Below are 18659 nucleotides of genomic sequence, written 5' to 3' on the forward strand. Positions count from 1 at the left end.
GAACTCCCCAAGGGCCCGTGTCATTGCATCACATCCACCTAGCAGAGGATCCCCATAAAAAGCATAAAAAGATAAGGAGACCAGGTGGGGACCTGAGGAAGCTACAGAGGGATAGGTCAGGATCTGAAAAGCGGAGGCCATTCCAACGTATGGGACCTGGAATAATGGCCTGGCAAGGCCATTGGAAGAGAGAAAATGGGCACCAGCGCGGGATGCTCCCTCCGTTGGGGGCGCCGGGATGCTCACCAGCCCCTTGGCAAGGCCACAGGGCAAGCTGTGCGTTCTGGACATATTTCTTCTTCCTGTTGCCACTTTTCCCTAGTTAATGATTTGACCACCCCAGGAAATACTGTCCACAGAGACCATGCAGACTGAATATTGTCCACAGGGATGAGCATGGATCCTCAGGGATTTTCAGAGGTCGAGGGTCCTTCAAGATAACTGAGCTTGATCTCCTCTCTTTATGGCTGAGGAAGCAAGGGCCTGGAGAGAAGTGGCCTTGCATGAGACCACACCCTGGGTGACAGGGAGGCCCCGTCCCTTCCTGAGCCCTGCAGATCTGTGGACCTGTGGGCTCTGGTGAAGACCTGACCCAAAAAGGCCGGCCATCTGCTTTCTCTGTGGTTTCCAGGGCTAGAGGTGTGGACCAGGCCAGCACTGACAAGGAAGCTCTGTCCCTACCTTCCACGGGTGACGTAGGAAACGCTCAGTAACTATAGGAGGCTACATTTCCCGACAGAAAGGAACAAGTCACCACTACTGCTCCTAGACGCTCACTCTAAGGGAAAATGCTGAAGCAGCACGGTGCAGACATGTGCCGTGGAAGAGCTGAGGAGCAAGACTGTGGAACCACAGGTGGCGGAGGTGACTTGTCACTATGTCTAGGGAAGCAGTGAAGAGGCAACCCTCTAGCTGACTCCTGAAGGAGAGCTGGGTGACCTTCCAGGCAGAGGATGTGCCAGGGACGAAGCCTTGCTAGTGTGGAAGATGGCAGCTCCATGCAGGATGGCCACTTAGCATGGCGGAAGCAGGCCATCAGGAGACCAGGTTGGGTGAATCTGGGAGTGATGAGGGAGGGGTGTAGGTAAGGAGGGATCTTGGCCTGACATTTTGTAGACGTCGCTTGGACAGCAGTGTGTAGGACAGAGTGAGAAAGGGAGAGACTGGGGACAAGGAGGTGAGGAGACTGCTGCTATTGTCTGGATATGAGGCCTAGATTTGGAAAGGGGTTTCTAATATAAGCAACAGGTATTTTGGAAGTTCTCTTCTGGTTGCTATAACACAGAAGAAAAGTCAACTGCATTTTCTCTGGCTTGGAAAATCTTTATTTACTTTGAGATTTGGGAATCAGGTCCTGGGAGGTGATGCTGTCTTCCTCCAGGAGAGGGCGCTGCAGGACAAACCTGGAACCAGTTGTAGGCTGAGTCACCCCTGGGGTTCAAACCCCTGGTGGCTTCCTTGGTTACAAGCATCTGGACTCAAGAGATATATGATGGTAACAATGGCTGACAGATGGCCGTGGACCTGGACTCTGGGGTGTGCCAACAGAGGGCCATGGGACCTAATAGCTCTGCACTAAGCCCACTGCAGGCTGCCCCAGGACTTCGGGGCAGTAAACAAGGGGTTCACTGCAGAGCCCTATAAAACCTAAGTATGCCACCGTGGGTCAGCAACACGGCCTCTTCTTCAGTAGGAGCATGAGTCAGGCAGGATGGATGGATGTGCTTTCTTGGTCGGTTCCCAAGTCTAGGAGGGATCTCAACATCCTTGGAACACAAAAGGACTGACCTGGAGCTGAACTGATGGTCCCCAAGAGGAAGGAAACAGCCTCTTCAACTCTACCAGCGCCCTGCCTGCTGGGGTTCTCTCTGCAGTCCACCTCCTAGTTCAGGACAGGCTAAAATTCCTGCCACAGGGAGGAGGCAGTAACCTGGAATAGGGACAAGGCTTGGGCCTTCAGAATCTGAGCCACAAGTGCTAAACAGAGTAGTTCAGGCTGCATAGTCAGATGACCAGGCTCCTGACTCCATCGATCACAACTTAGAGGAGATAAGTAACTTTGTCCCTGTCTACCTCAGTTTTCTGATCTGAATAATGGGAATATTATTAGTACCTCATAGAGTAGTTTGGATAATAAATGATATGCAAGAAGTGTCTACCTCAGGGGGCCCAGCATGCAAAAAGCACACTTCAACACTAGCCATTGTTATATTATCTCACAAAGACAAGGTACAAAACCAGGACAACACAGGGAAACAGGCCTTGTGACTTTTATAAGGGGTGCCAAGAGGAAGACGGAGCCCTCCCTGAGCCTTTCTCTTTGTGGCAAGGAGCCCAGGGCAGGGCAGGGAGGGAAGGTTAGAGAAGTATGGACCCCGCTTAATCTTGGCAGGCTGGCAGAGGAAACAAAGGAGTGCATGTGTCCTTCCTCCCCACCCCACCTCTGATTGACATGGCTAAAAGGCTATCCCTGTGTGGAAACATGCATGGCTAGTGACTGGCTGGCTGGGCCAGGCAGTGTTCGGCCACACCCACTCCAAGGGGCCGTGTGTGGAGCTTTCCTCCTCAAGTTCATCTTGTCCAACCTTCCTGGGACCATTCCTCATCTCCCCTCTCCCAGGGCTCCCTTGGAGCCAACTTCATGGTTAAGAACAGAACCCCTCCTGACATTCAGTTCAGGGAGGCCTCAAACTCTCCCATTACCTCCCTGAAATGGCAGCGCAACAGGTCCCCCTTAGGAAATCTCGAGTCCTTTTCTTTGGAGGGCTCCTGGCATTCAGGGATGAGGGAATAAGCTGGGAGATGAGGGCACACAGTGACAGGAGCCTATGTGGCCCCCTAGACAGCGATGGATCTGAAGGTCAAAGCTGCTGTGCAGCCAGACACAAGGAAACAGGAAAATATCAACAATCTACAACAGTAACCAAGCCTTTCATTATTAAAGAAACCTAACCTACCAAACAGTCAACAACCACATGCTGTAGTGTGAGACTTGCTGATTTATTAACATTTATCAGATGTTCCAGAGCTCTCCCGTGTCTCCTCTGCCAAATCAGGGGACCTCTGCCCTAGGTCAACAGCCCATGAGAGCTCACCTAATGAAGAACCCCTCCTCCCTGCCAGGGATTGGAGAGCCTGGAGGCTGGAAGGGCCTGGTCACATGGGGATGGGTGGCAGGTGTGGATCCCTGAGCGGATTACTTGGTGTCCTCACCATTCCTGAGATGCCCTAAGCCCAGGAAGGAAACAAGGCTTTGTGTCGTTTCTCCCCGGGCCTGAGCCGTCAGCCAAGCTGGCTCCATGCTCTGCTTTCTCACCCAGTTAGGACCACAAATAGACCGAAGAAACCCCCAAATCAAGCTTTTGCTGGCCCTACTCACCAGCGTTAACTACAGAGACTTAGGGGCAGCGCCGCCCCGCGCACACTGCTAGGCCTTTTGGCCATGGCAACAGGAACGCCACTACCCTGCAAGTCTGAAGAGTAAATGAGGGCTAGAGGAACCGTTTTCCTGGGGCCACCCTGGCCTTCACCTGGACCCTGCCCAAGTTGACTTGTTAAATGAAAGATACTGTCTGTGCTCTAGCCAAGCCCTCCCATCATGGCTCCTGTTTCCCTCCCTGGCCCCTTTGCCCCGGGACAGGAAGCCCACGTGCAGGCTCACAAGTTATTCCGCTGAAGGGCCTCGCACAGATTCTGGTTGGCATCAGGTTCCTCTGTCAGCACCTCCACAGACTCCCACTCCCCGGATCGGCTCGACCTTTTGATGGCGTCCACCACGCTCTGCATGTACAGCCCATCCTCGAATGAGGCGGCCATGGATACAGGGGTGTGGTCCCATGTGCGACGGTCCCCCTGCCCCTGGAAGGACTGGCGCAGGGCCTGCACCATGTACACCATACCCTTCAGGTAGAGCAGTGGCACGTCCTGGGGCCCCTGCTCGGGCAGCCCTGCACCCACAGCCAGCGAGTCCCTTAGGAGCAACTCCTCTTGTGTGGCAGAGTTCTTCTGCCCATAGAGGTCAGCTCCCCGGGCCACAAGGCGGCCCGCAGAGCCCACCACCATGACCTCGTGCACAAAGGCGCCTGGCATGTTGAAATTGAGTGTCACTGTGCTGCACACCCCCCCACCCATGAGCATCTGGAAGAAACAGAAGTCGTCGCTGGTGACGTGCCGAATACCACGGATGGCCGCATTCTGCCTCACAAAGGTCTTGAGGAGCCCATGGACCTTCTCGGCTCTCTGGCCGGTCAGGTGGGTCAGCAGGTCCACAATGTAGGTGCCCATGGTGTGCAGGCCCCCGCCGCCCATGAGCTCGTCGCAGATCCAGCCGTAGTTGGGGCTGAGCAGGCTGCCCGAGTAGATGCGGGCATCGCAGACCATCACCGCACCCACATAGTGCTCAGCAATCAGCTGCTTCATGCGTACGAAGGCAGGCAAGAAGCGTAGAACGTTTCCCACCAGGCTCATCAGCTGTGGGTAGTAGCGCGAGGCAGTCACCATGCGGAAGGCATCCACTGAGGTCGCTGCCTTCTCACAGACCACATTCTTCCCGATACCTGAGGATAAACACGACAGGAAACCTCAGAGTTCCAAGGGCTTTACAATGGGGAAAAGACATTTCTTGAAGGCAGATGGACTCAGGAACATCTCCTATGAGATGAGATGGTGGCCTGGGACAAGAGGAACAATGACTGGGTTTGGATGACTGAGACTGGAGAGAGTTATGGGCTGGAGAAAGAGGAGTAAGTTCTTGAGGGAAAAATGAAAGGAGCAGATGCAGAAGGCACAGGAGTGGGAAGTATATAGGTGGTGCTATGTAATTTTGTGCGTCAACTTGGCTAGGCTACAGTGCCCATCAAATACCAGTCTAGACATTACTGGGAAGGTATCTTTTACATGTGATTGACATTTAAGCAGACTTTGAGTAGAGTAGGTTGTGTGGGTGGGCCTCACCTAATTAGTTGAAGGGCCTAAGAAAAAAGACTGAGGTTCCCTGAAGAGGAATTCTGCCTCCAGACTCAAGTCTGCAACTTCAACTCTTGTTGGGATTTCCATACTGGTGTCCTGCCCTGAAGATTTCAGATTTGTCAGTCCTACAATCTTATGAGCCAATTCCTTAAAATAAATCTCTCTCTCTCATACAAGTGGGCCGGAGAGGTAGACATGCTTCTTCGACATGCCTATGTACTTTTTTTTCTTTTTGTAATACATTTTATTGGGGAATATTGGGGAACAGTGTGCTTCTCCAGGGCCCGTCAGCTCCAAGTCGTTGTCCTTCAATCTAGTTGCGGAGGGCGCAGCTCAGCTCCAAGTCCAGTTGCGTTTTCAATCTTTAGTTGCAGGGGGCGCAGCCCACCATCCCATTCGGGAATTGAACCGGCAACCTTGTTGTTAAGAGGTCGCGCTCTAACCAACTGAGCCACCCGGCCGCCCACCCAAGCACTTTTATACATTTATTAGATTGCCAGCTTGGGGCAAGAGAATCTATACTCCAGAAGATGGGCTTTGCACTCTCAGGTGTAACTGCAGGAAGAGCTCTAAGATTCCCTGCAGATTGTTCTCTGGAAACACTGGTCCAGTAAGTTACTGTAGTCAAAAGGCCAGAAAATGCTTAGCTCTAAGAGGAGGGGAAAAGGAGTGAAAACATCCTTTCTGCCCTCACACTTGTTCTGAGTCCACTGCAGCTAGAATGTACTCAGAGAGCAAAACAAAGCTAGGTAAAACCTGAGGAGAGGGACAGCTCGAGGACTGAGCAGCTTCCTTCCATATAAGGAAACAGAAAGGATCAACATTCTTCCATATTTTAAGATGAAAGTCCATGAGGGTATGAACGGTCATAAGACACCAATACCTGGGTACTCTGTGAACCTGGCGTAGTTCAAGTAGAAGAAAGTCTGATGCTAATACCTTTCAATAAAAACGTTACAATGCCCAAGAAGTGGTATGGATAAGACATCCACATGAGTGAGGGCAAGCTGGGGAAGAGTGAAGACATCCAGTTATTCCATTATTCATTCTACAGAATATTGTTCCAGGTGGATGACTCAAACCCCACTATCCCAATTCCCCCAAGAAGTCATAGGCTTCTTGAGGGAACAAGCTCAAGGTCTGGTGGGAACACAGAGCAATTTCCCACTGCAGATGGTAGGATCAGGAAAGACTTCACAGGGGAGTGACACTGGGGTTATTTTAAAGGTAACAGATGTTCCAGGAAGTATAACGGGGGGTGGGGGAAGGTATCCAGACAGAGGGAAATGCATGTGCAAAGGCACTGAGGTAGGAAAAGGCCAAGAGCTGTGATTCCTAAAGACCTGGGCGCACATCAGGAAATAGGCTGGAGGAGATACACAGTGCCTAATAACAATGCAGGAAACCACTCACAAAGATATTCAAGGTGGAAGGGCAAGTTTGGGGATGAAATCCAAAACTGAGCTCTTGATTCTCCCCTCCCCAACTCTTCCCCCTCTCTGTCAATGGCAACTCCATTCTCCCAGTTTCTCAAGCCAAAATCACTGCAGTCATTTCTTACGTCCCACCATCAATGAGTAAATTCTGTTGGCTCAGCCTTCAAACTATGTCCAGAATCTAAGCAGTTCTCACTACCACCACTGCGATCTTACTCATCCAAGTCACCACTACTTTTTGCCTGGATTACGCGTATTTCAGTGGTAACTTAACTGGTCTCCATCAATTTCTTGTCAACACAGCAGCCAAGGTAATTCAGTTGAAACTTAAGATGGATCAGATCATATCTCTGCTCTGCATAAAATCCTGATAGCCTCTCATCTCATTTAGAATAAAAAGCCAAAGTCCTTACAGTGGCCAACCCACAAGGCCATATGTGGTCTGTTCACCCCTTCAAAATTTCCTTTTTGATCTCTTTGCCTCCTATGGTCCCTCCCCTGCTCATTCTGCTCCAGCCACTGAATGGAAGATGGGGACTGCTGTGCACAAAGGGCTGGTGGATAGGGAGAAGCCATGATCACTAAACAGAGGAAGGCAGGGCAAGGCCTCGTCAGTGTGCTTAGGTCACAGCATCTCAGGATGGATACTCTGTATGCTTTTCCTTCTGGTTGAAGACAATCTTGAACAATGTGCAAATTTAGGCTTCTACTCCAAGGCCATCCAGGCTCCACTCTCACCCTGCACGGGCACTTCATGGACAGAGGAGCAGCCACCAAGCCTGCATGCATATCTAAGGGCAACCAGGTCAAGATTGTGCCTTCTCTGGGTCTGTGTATCTCCAGTAACCCCGGTGTTCATTGCCTTGGTCCCTGGAATGTTTTCTGAGTGTTTTCAGATGGGGCAATGATTGGGACACAGATCATTTGTGGTGGCCCACTGCAGGGTGCAGCTTCCTGATTCTATTCATAAAGGCTCAGGAGGGGAACCCATCTGGCCACTCTGCAGCAGACACGATGGTAATCATAGGCAATAAACCTTGCAATAAAAAATAACAAAACTTTATACAAATGACTGTATTTGTATAAAGTCACGGACAGCTGTACCCCCAGAAAGAGCCATTTATTGGTGCTGAACTTGAGCTTTGGGGTCAGACATTTCCGCTGAAATCCTGGTTCTTTCACTTCACTGCTGAATGACCCAGGACATTTCTAAACCTCTCTGGGCTTTGATTTACCACACTACAAAATGGAAGTCTATCTACCTTGCAGGATAGAAGAGAAGAGTAAGTCAAACAAGGTGCATGTATAAAATGCCTGGCCCAGCACAATTCTGGCAGTGGTACATTTCATTACCACCACCATAGGAGAGACCCAGCAGATGTCCTAAATACGGAAAAAAAGGGCCCACTGTGACTTAGATTTTAAGACTCACATAGAAGCTACATTTTCTAGGTCAATAATTTCGATGATTATTATTTTGAAAATTTGATTTTTAAAAAAGAAATTTAAACACTCAGTATGAACCTAGATGAGTTTTCTTGTTATATGTACTGTTTATCAGGCTCAGCCCTTTGGAAGCTCACATCCTGAAACAGGAGATAATTTGGTGTCTTTGGCTAATCCTTCCAAGCTCCCCTTACTTCCTATCCCCCTCTCCTGCCACCCTGATCCTCAAGAGCCCCCAGAGCATGTGCCATTTGCACATATGGGATTCTCAGGCATGAACTCCCAGCATTATGAGTACCAATTGCTGTAGCTTCCTCTGGTGGAATATATGGAGACAAGCAGTCTATCACATAATTCAATCTTTTCCCTTGAAAAAACTCTTGAATCTCCCACACTTCTCTAAATAATAACAAAAACTACAACAGGTGCATGGCTAGCCAAGTGTCACATGTCCAGGGAGCCAAGGCAAGGGGAGAGATCCTTGCACTGGGGCCTGGCAGGAGGGGGCCCTGCAGGGAGTGGAGCCTGGTTGCCATCACCATCTGCTCTTGGAAGGTCTGCAATGCTTCCCCACACCTGTGGGATTTTAGGATTAGGGACAGGAGAATCACAGTATTGGGTGAGAATGTGGGCATTTAGCTGCAGAACATACATAGCTGACCAGGAAAGTAACGAGGAACTTAGGTTCTTAGATACAAACACCCCATCCGAGAGCTGCAGTTCTGGCCAAGCCAAAGGCTTCCTGCTGTAACTACTCACTGCAGGGATTGGGGTGGACACTGCAGTGTGGGCTGGGAGGAAGAGGACTTTTGTGGCTGCTGGGAGTTAGGTGGTGATAAAACTAGGTTAAGCAATCTCCATTTCATGCCAGGAGAAGTCAGGAAAGGAGGAGAGACCTCCCTTCTTGAGCCAGAACAATAAGAGAGCTTTTGAACTTAGGACCCAGCGTCTATCAGTGTGGGAGCTAAAGGCCATATTGAGCTAAACAGGCTCCAGCCAGGCCAGCTACTCGGGGTCTCTACCTTTAGGAAGACTTGTGTTGCCTTAAAAGACATGTTTATTTAAGTTTATCTAGCTTTCCTGCTAGGAAGTCAAAGGAGAGATTAGAGAAGCTGAAAACTGCTTTTTGTCTCCAGGGAATGGGGAAAGCATATATGCTGAGTGCTTACTAGCTCAGATCTTCTGTGGGGTAAACAAGTTTCAAGCTGCAAACCTCTCTCCAGCTCATACTCCCCAGACTACTTAGGTGTGAAGTGCCCTTGAGCACCAGAGGCCCAGACAAGCTGCCTCTTTGTTCCACAGGTTCAAAGCTCTGGGACCACGACACCCGTTTCCCTATCTAGAGGCGTGAGACTGGATAAATTATTTCAAACAGCAGGGTAGAGAAGCAGCCCAGGAAAAGCACCACTTTTGTGCTTTATAAACCTCAGGGAACACATATCTATTTAAACAAAAAGGATTCTGCTACTAGAAAAATAATTTGAGAGTATCAGACTGAGTCACTCTTGCTCACAGTCCACTTTCCTGGGTCACAGGCCCATGTTGGCTCCCTGGATCACACCAGCAGACTAGGCTTGCATGGGTAGAATTTGTGAATGCCTACATTCATCCAGTATGTCAGGCCCTGTGCCAAGCGCTGGGGATATAACATGGGGCATGATCTCTACCTTCAGACAACATACATTCAGTAGGAGAGATAGACATGAATCGAATTATCTTATAAATACATGCAGAACCGCACCTGTGATAAATGCAATGCAGATGACATAAATGGTAATATGAGAGGATACAGCAGAGGCCCAATCTGGACGGGGGTCAGGGAAGGCATCCCAAGGGACTGGAGTTCTTGGGATTAAATTATCTGGGTCAGGCTGCTTAAGGAATGATCTCTTGTTATCTCAAGAGCCCACGGGGAAAGGGTTGGCAAACTCAGTGTTTTTCTAACGAAGCACATAAGTGCCAAGAACTGGACAGAAAAACTTACCTTTTCGTGACAGATTTAAGAAAACATTCAACTGTGGCAAGGACGTTAGGGCACTTTGCACATTAAAATACATATTTTTCTGAACCACTTCTGAGCTGAGAAATAAAACATATTAGGATTCCTCCCTCTCCTTTCAAGAATTAATGGGAAATCTTTAGGATGAAGAAAATGAAGGGGGAAAAAAAGTCAAACAAAGGCTGAAAATAAGATGTCACAGAAAGAGTTGTGATATGAAAAGCACACCTTTGGAGGATAAGTCCGAGAATTAATTTTAGGAAAAACTAATACAAATGAGGACAAGAAATAATCTTTATGTCCTCAAAAATGAAGTAAAAATATAATGATCCAACAAGTGGAGGAAAATGCAATTTTGCCTATTGCATTACGGACTTAGTGAGAAGCAACCTTAATGTTCCTGGGCCTCGGTTTCTGTAACTGAAATGAAGACACTGGATTAGATCAGTGACTCTCCATCTTAGTGTACATCAGAATTACCTGGAAGGCTTGTTCAAACAGAGATGGTTACATAGGTCTTACCCCGAGATTTAGAAGGTCTGGGAGGGGGCCTAAGAATCTGGATTTATGACAAGTTCCCATGTGATGCTGAAGCTATTGGTTCAGGGACCACATTCTTAAGAACCACTCGTCTAGACACAGCCCCAGCAGGCTTGACATTCCTCTGATTTTATGCCCGTGAATTCTAGAAGAAAATACAGTATTATGACTGATATGAAAAGTTTTAGAAGCACCGTCTATGCCAAATCCGTCCTTATAGCTGCGAATATGTCTCAGTGCTGTAGGACTCACAATAGTCCTTCTGTGTCCACAACTCACCTTCGATAATGCGTAGCACAGCACGATGCCAGAGCGGGCCCTTAACTAGCTAGAGGCCACAGATGACTGATAAACTTTCCACAGGTTCAAGATCTGGAAGAGCTGATCTAGAATTAGAGTACTTCAACAGCTACTGTCCTAATTGTTTTTGTTTTTCTTTCCCCAGCTCTAAAAAAACTGAGGCTCTAAAGCTTATATCCTTAATAAAAAACAAAGGGCATAGCCCCAATAACAGGAAAAAACACCTATGTGGGAAAAACGTAGAAAAATATACTCTCTGATATAATCATACACTTGAAACCTATATAATTTTACTAACCCATGTCATCGCAATAAATTTAATAAAAATTAAAAAAAGGAAAAAATATACTTCCATGCATATATAGATTCATACATGGGAATACATAGTTAGGTGGAATGGCAGTGAGGTCTTTTGGGATACTGACTCAGGACTTCCAAATACCTTGTACAGGAAAGCCTGGCTTTCCCATGTAATGTTACACCAGTGTCTTTCTGGTCAGGACTTGGAGGCAGTCATATATCATGCTGGAAAGGCTAAATAATATTCATAGCTCACTCCCATTTCACAGGGGCCCAGAGAAGTTCAGAAATAGGACCAGAAATGCGGTCTGATGTCAAGGTCAGTTTGGTGTTCTGCATACAGCAATTCGTACACTTATACCCAGTTCTCTGGGAAAACTGGAGTTCTCATGGTTTCTCCCATACATGTTAAAGTCAAGTCAGAATTATCATAAAAAAAAAAAGGAAAGTACACAGGGAGAGAACTTCACGGTCACGACAGTCTCAGTGTCTCCTTTGGGGCCTGAATGGGCAGTGCCTGATGATGGCAGGTCTAGCTGACACGGGCTCTCCTAGCTCCACCAACTCCTGGGATCATACACATCCAAGGACCCTAATTCACACCCTCCTCCTCCTGACAACACAGATGTGGAGAGAAGGCTGATGGCCCTGCTTCACCAAGGGCTGGGACATGGGCTCTCAGAAGCCTCTGCCTATCCCTGTCCATATTAAATGGCCCGAAGTCCAGCATCTTCCCATACCAGGAACCTGAAAACAGCAGGCTTGTGGCCAAAGAATCCTAGGTTTTCCTCTTCCTACATAGCCTAGAAATGGTTTTTGTGAGGACCCTAAATTTCAGGAAGATTGAAAGCCTCTAGAACTCTGCTTCTGGACATACCTGGCCTCACCAACATGAATTCATGTCGCAAGGGATGGCAAAAAGCCAAATGACCATGGTAGCTTGATTCCCCTTGAACCATCCCTCTGTTAAAGTGTTGGCTTAGGTCTACCTCTAGACCCACTCTGGGAGCCCTTATCTGCCCTTCGAGGAATCTAGGGCCAATGAAAAGCTCCAGTGTCACACATCCTCAGAGCTCTCTGGAAAAGACAAACCACCTTAATTTTTGCCGAAAACTTACATGCCCAAATAAACAACCAACCAGACTCATGTTCTGGCTCACTTCAATGAACACTTATTCTTCCTAACCCATTGGGCCAGAGGTGACAGACACCTTCTTTCCCTCAGAACAAGGAAGGCACAAAGAGCAGAGCTGTGAACCCTCCACCACGGTAGTGGCCAGGAGGCCTGGTGGTCACCCTCACAGCATACCAGATCTTGGGCCCAGAGACCTCTGACTGCATCAGGGAGATACTCGGGTCCTATTAACTTACATAAAACAATTATTCTGTAAATCAATTATATGGTACCTGAATTGTTACTTAAGTCTTTTCTCATTACCTTATAATGTGTGTTTATTTCTAGGCTCTTCAGTTGGACTGTGAAATCTGAAGACAGGGTAGAGCTGTGATCCAACACTGCTTTGACTGTCCAGAATAACATTAGCACACAGGTGGCATTACGAAAAAAAAAAAAAATTGCTGGATGAGTGTTTACTGGTTTGCTTTCCTATTAAATTAGATTCCGGTTTATATAAGACAAAGAGAAGAATTTGTCTACATTTGATAAGAAAGAGAAGCCTAACAGGAACTGTAGGAAAACAGCTCAGCAAGCTAAGCCCAGCCAGGGGCCGGAGGCTGCTAAGCCAACTGCTTCCCGAGGGAACAGAGATGTGAGCAGGCTGTCCCGTGGATCCTGCCAGGGAAGCCCAGCGCCGGCAGAGAGTGAGCCTTCCTGCCCTCTGGCATACAAGATCTCCAAGTCTGGCAGGAAGGGTGTGTACTCAAACTAGTGCAGGCCTGACAAAACATGGGAAATGGTAGCCTTGCTACACACCCTCCTCTCCTTTCTGTGGTGATGCATGCCACAGAAATGAAAGAACAAACGTATCGGTCACGACCAGTTTCCCAGTGCCCAGGTCTTTGAACGCTGACTCCACAGTAGCCAACACTTCACATTGCCTGAAATGTAACAATCTCTAGCCCCCGTGACAGGCCAATTCTTAAGGCATTTGCTTAATTTTTGCTTGGGGCTTTATGAGTACTTACAGGAGTCACTGGACGTCTTTCCCAGTCACTGGAGCATTTCCTCCCACAGCTGTAAGACTCCCCAACCTGTGCTCCCCCAGGGGTGAGTGCTGTCCCCGAGTAATAATACGTGCACACTCAAGCCCAAGAAGGACCACCCAGAGAGAGATACAACCTGCCCTTGCTATGGCCTGACCATCCGTACCTAGAGCCTTCACAGATATTTGCCGGGTGAGTGGAGGGGGAATATTGATGCACACCAGATCCACGTCTTGATGCAGCAAGACGTCATCGGTCCGGCTGGTGTAGAAGGTGATGTTCATCTCCTCAGCAAGTTGTTTCGCCTCCTCCTCAGTCTTCCCCCAGAGGGCCTCCACGGTGAACCCTTCTGCCCTCAGCAGTGGGACCAGAACGCGGGCAGAGCTGCCGGTCCCAAACACACCTACTCCTGGGAGCATCTTCATGCCAGCTTCTCTGTTCACCAACTCATCTCCTCACAAGAGCCTGCAGCATGAATACGACCATCCCACAATCCTGGTCAAACATGGCTCCTGGAACAGCAAGCAGCACACTGGCTATTAGTGGAGGGCACACTCAGTTGAGGCTACTTTCTGGCTTACTTGGAAGCAAACAAGTTTTCTGTCACAAAAGTACAAATGAAATACTGCTCCGAAATGAAAAGCTGCAGAAGCTTCTCCCACGGAGACTTAAGGATATTAGCAATATCCATCTCCCGGAAGGAGGAAAAATGAAAAACGAATAATGCTGGGTTCAAATCTCTGTTGTTACTTGATTTTCTGGGTTACTCTGGTTAACCCATTCAACCTTCAGGGCCTTAACTGTAAAAGTTCATGATTCTATGACACACTATGGAAAGAAAAAGAAGAGTGGGAAACAAAAAACCAGTAAAAGATGAAAGAGAACTGCGTAGGTGCCATGCAGATTATAATTTAAAAGTTTATGGTAGCCAGTATAGGAAAACTGCTCAGTAGAAACAAAAAAGGCTAAAATCTTTCAACCACCAAATTGGCAAAACAAAAACAAGTTATGTTTAAAATGGTACTTTTTTGCATAAAGATATTCACGCCAACATTGACTATGGTACTGAAAAACTGGGAAACAATCTAGGTGTTCAATAAAAGTAATGGGTTTGATACATAACTGCAGAGCCACTGAAAACCACGAGGTAGAAGGCCCTCACTCACCTGAAAGACAACACTACATATTCACTGGAAAGGGGGAAAACAAAACAATATGTGAAGCATGACATCGATTTTGTTTGAAAAAGCATGAAACACATGTATACTTATGAGAATAGACAAGGGTATCTATAATATATCTACAAATATATTCCACACATAACAGAAGGCTCTTCACCTGAATACACCTATTTCATAATGATTACTTAGGTTGAAGGGGTTACAGATTTTTGTTTTTTAAACTTTGCCAAATTTTCTACAATGAATGTCTTTTTTTTTTAAAGAAAATCTATATATCTTGACTATATCTTGAATAAAATCTATATACCTTTGATATATCTCGAATATCTTTGGAGAAATAAATGTATGTATTTCAAAGATAAAGCTTTTTAAAAATTTTTTTAATTGGGGAATATTGGGGAACAGTGTGTTTCTCCGAGGCCCATCAGCTCCAAGTCCAGTCGCCATTCTCAATCTTTAGTTGCAAGGGGCACAGCCCACCATCTCATGTGGGAATTGAAACAGCAACCTTGTGAGAGCTCACGCTCTAACCAGCTGAGCCATCAGGCAGCTCGTTGTCTTCAACCTAGTTGTGAAGAGCGCAGCTCATTGGCACATGTGGGAATCAAACCGAAAACCCTGTGGTTCAGAGCTCATGCTCTAACCAGCTAAGACAAACGGCTGCCCTGTCTTACTTATTTTCACTTCTGATAACAAGGGTTATAAAAGTGAAATAAAGAACAAAGCCAACAAAAGTCTGCTTGGAAACCAAGATGAGATTTAGGTGTGCTCAGGGTATCAGGTTTCCCTATATGGCACCCTCCACACTAGCTAAACCAGTAACCACTCTGGCTGTGTATTAAGGTCACTGGTGACCCCAGTCCCACTGAATTAAACTGTGGGGATGAGGCTGTCACCATCATTTTTTTGTGGTAAAATACACGTGAAACTTACCATCTTAATCCAGAAGAATTGCTGGATTTGCTGGATTATATGGTAATTCTATTTTTAATTTTTTGAGGAACTGCCATAATATTTTCCACAGGGTCTATACAATTTTAAATAATATATATTTTAAACACTTTACAGTCCCGTTGTTTACTGATTATCTTTAAAACAATCTGACTACTTATGATCTCGGTCACTGCAAATCCAATTTTAAGAAAGTTTTACTCAAATGTGTGATTTTGCTGTTTTACTTTTATCCACATAACATTACTTCACTTGCATCTCCTCACAGATGAGTCAATATACAAGGTCAGACAATTAAGTTCGTGAACTCATCCTAGAAAAAGTGCTACACACCTCATTGCTGAATATCACTAGGGTCACCTTCGAAGTTCTCCCCTTGGGAAGCTATGCACCAACCCCAGTGCCTACTCCACCCTTCAAAGTAATTTTGGAACTCTTTTTCTGGAATGGCCATCAAAGCTGTCATCATATTTCCCTTGATGTCCTGAATGTCATCAAAATGTCTTCCTTTCAATATTTCCTTTATCTTTGCGTAAAGAAAGAAGTCATGGGGGGCCAGATCAGGTGAGTAGGGAGGGTGTTCCAATATAGTTATTTGTTTACTGGCTAAAAACTCCCTCACAGACAGTGCTGTGTGAGCTGGTGCATTGTCGTGATGCAAGAGCCATGAATTGTTGGCGAAAAGTTCAGGTTGTTTTCCTCTAACTTTTTCACATAGCCTTTTCAGCACTTCTAAATAGTAAAGTTGGCTGCTTGTCCAGTTGGTACAAATTCATAATGCATAATCCCTCTGATACCAGAAAAGATTAGCAATATCGTTGCAACACGTTCACGAACTTAATTGTCACACCTCGTAGCTATGTGCAGAGTCACTTTCAAGGGTTATTTCCAAGAGATGAGTTTCAAAACACATAGATAACGCTCTGTGAAATTATTAGCTATAAACCAGTTGGGGGGGACAGTTACTCGAAATGACAACAATGGCTTCAGAGTAACTGATGATGAGTGTGTTTTTCTTTTCTTTCTGGGCAATTAAATCTCAGAAAAACTGTACATGAATGTTCACAGGAGAATTATACATAATATTCAAAAAGTGGAAACAGCCCAAATGTCCATCAACTGATGAATTGATAAACAAAATGTGGTATATACATACAATGTAGTATCATTCAGCCACAAGAAGTAATGGAAGTACCCAATACATGCTACAACATGGATGAACCTTGAAAATATGCCAAGTGAAAGAAGCCAGCACAGAAGGCCATATATTGTGATTCAATTTATACAAAATGTTCAGAATAGGCAAGTCCATGGAGGCAGTAAATTAGTGGCAGGTGATGGGAGAGAGAAGAATTGGGAGGTATAGGGATCCAACTTTATTCTTTTGCATGTGGTTATTCAGTTATTTCAGCACCATTTGTTAAAGAAACTATTCTTTCCCCCAGAATGACCTCGGCCCCTTTGCTGAAAATCAGTTAACCATAAATATATAGGTTCATTTATGGACTCTCAATTTTATTCCATTGATTTATGTTTACTCTCATGTCAGTACCACCCTATCTTGATTACTTTAGCTTCACAGTAAGTTCTGAAATTGTAAGTGTGAATCTTCCAACTTTGTTATTTTTCAACACTGTTTTGGCTATTCTGGGTCCCTTTGCATTCTCCTATGAATTTTAGGATCTGGGATTTTGATAGAGATTGCTTTGAATCTATAGATCAATTTGGGGAACACTGTCATCTTAACAATATTCAGTTTTCTGATCCATGAACATAGGATGTCTTTCCATTTATTTATGACTTAATTTCTTTCATCAATGTGTCGGAGCTTTCAGAGTATAAATTATACACTTGTTTTGTTAAAATTATAGTCTAAGTATTTTATTTTGTTTGATGCTATTGCAAATGGAAATTTTTTTCTCAATTTCAGTTTCAGATCCAGCATCTCTTTTGCTTCTACTGTAGATACAAGTGTACCGTGCAAAGTACATGTCTATGTGAGGGGTTGGTTTGCCAGTACAGTCCTCTACAGTGTCCTGTACAGCTAGATCCTACCTGAAGGACACCTGTGCTTTTGTGAAATAAGCATGACTTGGGCTGCCTCTAACTCCGGACCCCTGTCAGCTTCCTGCCTCCTCTGGTGTCTGTTCTCTGGGGCTGTGGAACTTGCTTGCCTCCTGCACTTTATCATTAGGTTTTATCATAACCATCTTTCTTTCTTTCTGGTGGTGAATAATGTCTGTGGCCTCTTAGCTACCCCTTTCCTCTTTGCTGATAATGCTCCTGCCCTTACAGGCTTCCTTTCTAATTAAGGAACAGGTCAGTCACATAGTATCTTCTATAATTTTCATGTCCTGGACTCCTTTCAGCTATTTTGGTCACTTTCTGCATTTATAGGTTCTTTTTGGTTACTTACAAGTCATGGATATGCTGAGAACTGAAGAGCATCAAATTTATTGCTTTGGCTAGAGCATATTTGTATATGCTCTAGATAAGTAAGATTCTGCTTACATTTTGTAGGTCATTAATTACCAACAGCTATAAAGGCCAGGGGAATGAGACACAGCCACAAGCAAGGATGTCCACATCCTCTAAATTCATGCCCAGGGAGCACTTCCTCCTCTCTAGCACCTCATTCTTTCATGCTTTAGTGAATTTGGATGTATGTTTGCATTAGTGGCTTAAACAACAAAATAGATTAGAAGAAATTTTAATAACCTGTGTTTTACTGACACTGACTCAAAGAGCAGCTTCATCAACACCTATAAAGGGGGCATCAGCTGCCCTCTGAGGATGCCAGATGGCATGAAGCTATGCAGGCTTGATGACTAGGTACTTCCGGCTCAAGCAGGCAGAGCTGGTTTTCCTCATTTATTTCAGTGACTACTATTTCTCACCCCTAACATTCCCTACTGCATGGCCCTAATATTCTGGTGCACACCTCTCACATGCCTCCAAAGATCTCTCTAAACCCAGGCCTAGCTCACATGTCTTCCAATCACATGCTGGTCAATAATAAAATGCCTTGACAGGACTGACTACACACCCTTTGACAAGGCTACCAATTATGGGGAAGGTAGCAGAGGTTAGAGGCATGGAATCTGCAGCCAGCCTTGCGTGGGCTCAAATCCACCACTTACCAGCCAGATATGTCAGGTATGTTTCTTAATCATTCTGTGCCTCTCTATCTTGATTTGTAAGATGGGGATAATTCTATCCACCTCATAGGGGAGTTAAGAATTAAAAGTGTTAATAATTTGTAAAGTATTTATAACAGGGTCTGGGCGCCAGTAAGTCACTACATAGGTCTTTTAAAAAAAGATTATGTATGACTGACTCAGATATCTCCTCCTCTTCAAAAGCTGTATGGGAACA

At 45.9% G+C, this 18659-nt stretch overlaps 1 protein-coding gene across 1 annotated transcript in view; it reads right to left on the reverse strand.

Annotated features, from left to right (window-relative positions):
- Positions 1–1306: 1306 nt before the first annotated feature.
- GFOD2 (Gfo/Idh/MocA-like oxidoreductase domain containing 2) overlaps positions 1307–18659 on the reverse strand; it is a 38045-nt gene continuing 20692 nt past the window's right edge. Inside the window, exons 2-3 of the mRNA XM_081032904.1 lie at positions 13319–13664; positions 1307–4556 (exon numbers count right to left, since the gene is read on the reverse strand). Coding sequence (XP_080889030.1) covers positions 3658–4556; positions 13319–13577 — 1158 coding nt within the window. The 5' untranslated portion in view covers positions 13578–13664 and the 3' untranslated portion in view covers positions 1307–3657. The remainder of the gene's footprint in view (positions 4557–13318; positions 13665–18659) is intronic.

The sequence above is a fragment of the Rhinolophus hipposideros genome, assembly GCF_964194185.1.
Source record: "Rhinolophus hipposideros genome assembly, chromosome: 21".
NCBI lineage: Eukaryota > Metazoa > Chordata > Mammalia > Chiroptera > Rhinolophidae > Rhinolophus > Rhinolophus hipposideros.